General features: G+C 40.2%; 1 protein-coding gene across 2 annotated transcripts in view; it reads right to left on the bottom strand.

Moving 5' to 3' along the window:
• The window catches only part of LOC137977733 (multifunctional protein CAD-like), a 49,611-nt gene that overhangs the window by 18,333 nt on the left and 28,778 nt on the right, over window positions 1-2,500 (bottom strand). For both annotated transcript variants that reach the window (XM_068825057.1, XM_068825056.1), the window contains one exon: window positions 1,679-1,801. In XM_068825057.1, coding sequence (XP_068681158.1) covers window positions 1,679-1,801 — 123 coding nt within the window. The remainder of the gene's footprint in view (window positions 1-1,678; window positions 1,802-2,500) is intronic.

Here is a 2,500-nt window from a genome sequence, read left to right as displayed (position 1 = left end):
TAAGTAAGCTTCTGTTCCTGGAAGTAATTTACTCTAGAGCATGCTTGCCCAATGCTAAAAGGGTCTTAATAAAGTAATACAATACACTTTAATTCAGAGATGTATCCAGAGTGCGTCATTGCGTCCTGCAGGTGCCCGTTTCTCGAAAGTCCCGAAAACTTTTCGGGCCCGAAAAGCCATTTGTGAAACTGCCAACCGCTTGTTTTGGAAAGCTGATCTTTTAACATGTTTTCAAGGTAACAAAAAGAAAAATGAATGTTCAAGTCCTCTCCATTCTTGAGATACATAGGGAATTGCGACACCCGAAAATGGCCCGTAAAGTTTCGGGACTTTCGAGAAACGGGCCCCTGGGACGCACTCGTTTCTTTTTCTGAACGCATAGAATATAGAACAAAGGGTCCAATTGGATGCAGAAAAAAATCGAATGTTTATTCAAATTACATAAGTCAGGAAGAACATGTGAACGTGTTGCATGACATGATCTGAGCTGTTTTTTGGGCGAGACAATCGGCTACACTTTCGAGCTGCCAATGATAAAAAACATTTCAGTCGCAGTTCAGTTTGTTGCATGCTTTCCAAGCAAGTTTCAAGTATTGGCTTGTTTATCGTGAGCAAAATGACAGAGAATCCAACAGTGAAGAATTTTAAATTTTTGTGTTGTGTGACCCTGTTGATGTTAATCGGTTAATCACATCAGTTTCTTCTTTTTGGAGTAAGTGTTAAAAACAAACGTGTTTAACATGAAACTTGAATGTATTCAATCGCTTGGTTATTAACATTGGCCATGGCGAAATCACGGGCCGACAATGAACTGTGTATTGATCGCTTATATTTGTTTACTCTTTTGTTCCTAAATTACACCTCAAGTGTTGTTAAAATAAATGATGCTCTTTTACGGAAATTAAGATTCAGTTCTCTTCTTTTTTTTTGCTGTGGAGGTCTAGATCATTTATCAACTGGAGCCAACAGTTCCTACAGCGCACAGATTCCTCGAGATGTTTTCAGATGTGATCGATGGAGCTTTGACAGTCCATACATTTTGATCGATCAATCAACAGGCATAACAGTTTAAAAGAAATTGATCATTTTATTAAATAAGAACATATTTGAGGGGAGGGGTAAGACTTTATTTTTGTGCAATTTAAAAATCTGAAATGGTACTGCAGTAGCAATTAAGAGGGAATAGATCGTCGGAATATTAATTCTTGAATATTAATTAGCTGGATACTCAAAATTTTGCAATGGACCCCCAAATTTTTCAAGAGGGGGTCCTCTGGACCCCAAATTTGAAAACCTGGATACATCTCTGCTGTATAAGGTAAGCGCTATCCGAACCTAGTGGCTTAACACGCCGGGGCTTATCCCTGGTTTCCTTAGCATGAAGCGACAAGGAGTATTTCTACTCCCCCCTGGATGGGATGCTAGTCCATCGCAGGGTTACCCCCAGCTTTGAATTCGCTGGTACCCATTTATACACCTGGGTGGAGAGAGGCACCGTGGGAGTAAAGTGTCTTGCCCAAGAACACAACACAATGTCCCCGGCCAGGACCCGAACCCGGACCACTCGATCCGGAGTCGAGTGCTCTAACCATGAGGCCACCGCTCCTCCCACCATCTCTGCTGTATGGTATATAGTAATCCTGAGTATTGTAAACCTGTGAAATACTTGACAACCCACCTCCAGAGTCGTCAAAACTTTCCACTGTGGCTGTAAAATTCCGATGTTGTCCAACATTCTTGAAAACTTAAATCTGTTCTCTGCATTGTCAATCATCTCTGGCGAGGTACCCAGGATGCGAACCTAATGTTGTCAGGATTGAGAAAAATACATAACGAATGTACAGAAAAGAACTTTTAAAGGCAATTTTACTGATACGAAAATGTAGTTGATGGGACGTGATTGTGCAGTTCAGTTGTCAAGGTTAGCATGCAAGCACTAAGGATTTAATGTACTCTAGCATAGAACTTTACGGCTTTGTTGTCACTTGCAGGTTAGTATGATCCACATCACTGGCGCTTTTCTCAGCGCTGGGGAGATACGCGAGGTTCCTTTGTCACACAATCCCCAGAGGTCGCACAGGCTAACCTAACGCAAGGCAGTGCCACTGCAGTAACGCCAACTTGAGTCAATGTTTTCTCATATCTAGTAGCTAGCACATTTAAGATAAAACATAATGAGTTCATATACACTAATGGTGAAAATCAGCATTTCTTTTTTAATCTAGCAAACTGTTCATGAAAAGAAGTCTCTGTATGAGGATTTGTCAGACAGCTAATTAAATTCCAGCTTAAATTTTGCTTTTTTCAGCAATCCCATAATACAGTTCATTTTGGGGTATATCTTCATTAAAACAATGGATATTCAGTTCACTGAAGCATAATACAGTCCCAAGAAAAAATAATTTGTATTGTCTTTATGTAAAAACCCCCCAAAATGTATTGCATTATGGGATGGTGAAAATAGTCAGTGGGATTTCATTTTGATCAGTGCAGTTACATG

Source organism: Montipora foliosa, chromosome 11, assembly GCF_036669935.1.
Source record: "Montipora foliosa isolate CH-2021 chromosome 11, ASM3666993v2, whole genome shotgun sequence".
Lineage (NCBI taxonomy): Eukaryota > Metazoa > Cnidaria > Anthozoa > Scleractinia > Acroporidae > Montipora > Montipora foliosa.
The sequence above is the reverse complement of the archived record's forward strand: the minus strand, read 5'-3'. Positions and strand labels throughout refer to the sequence as shown.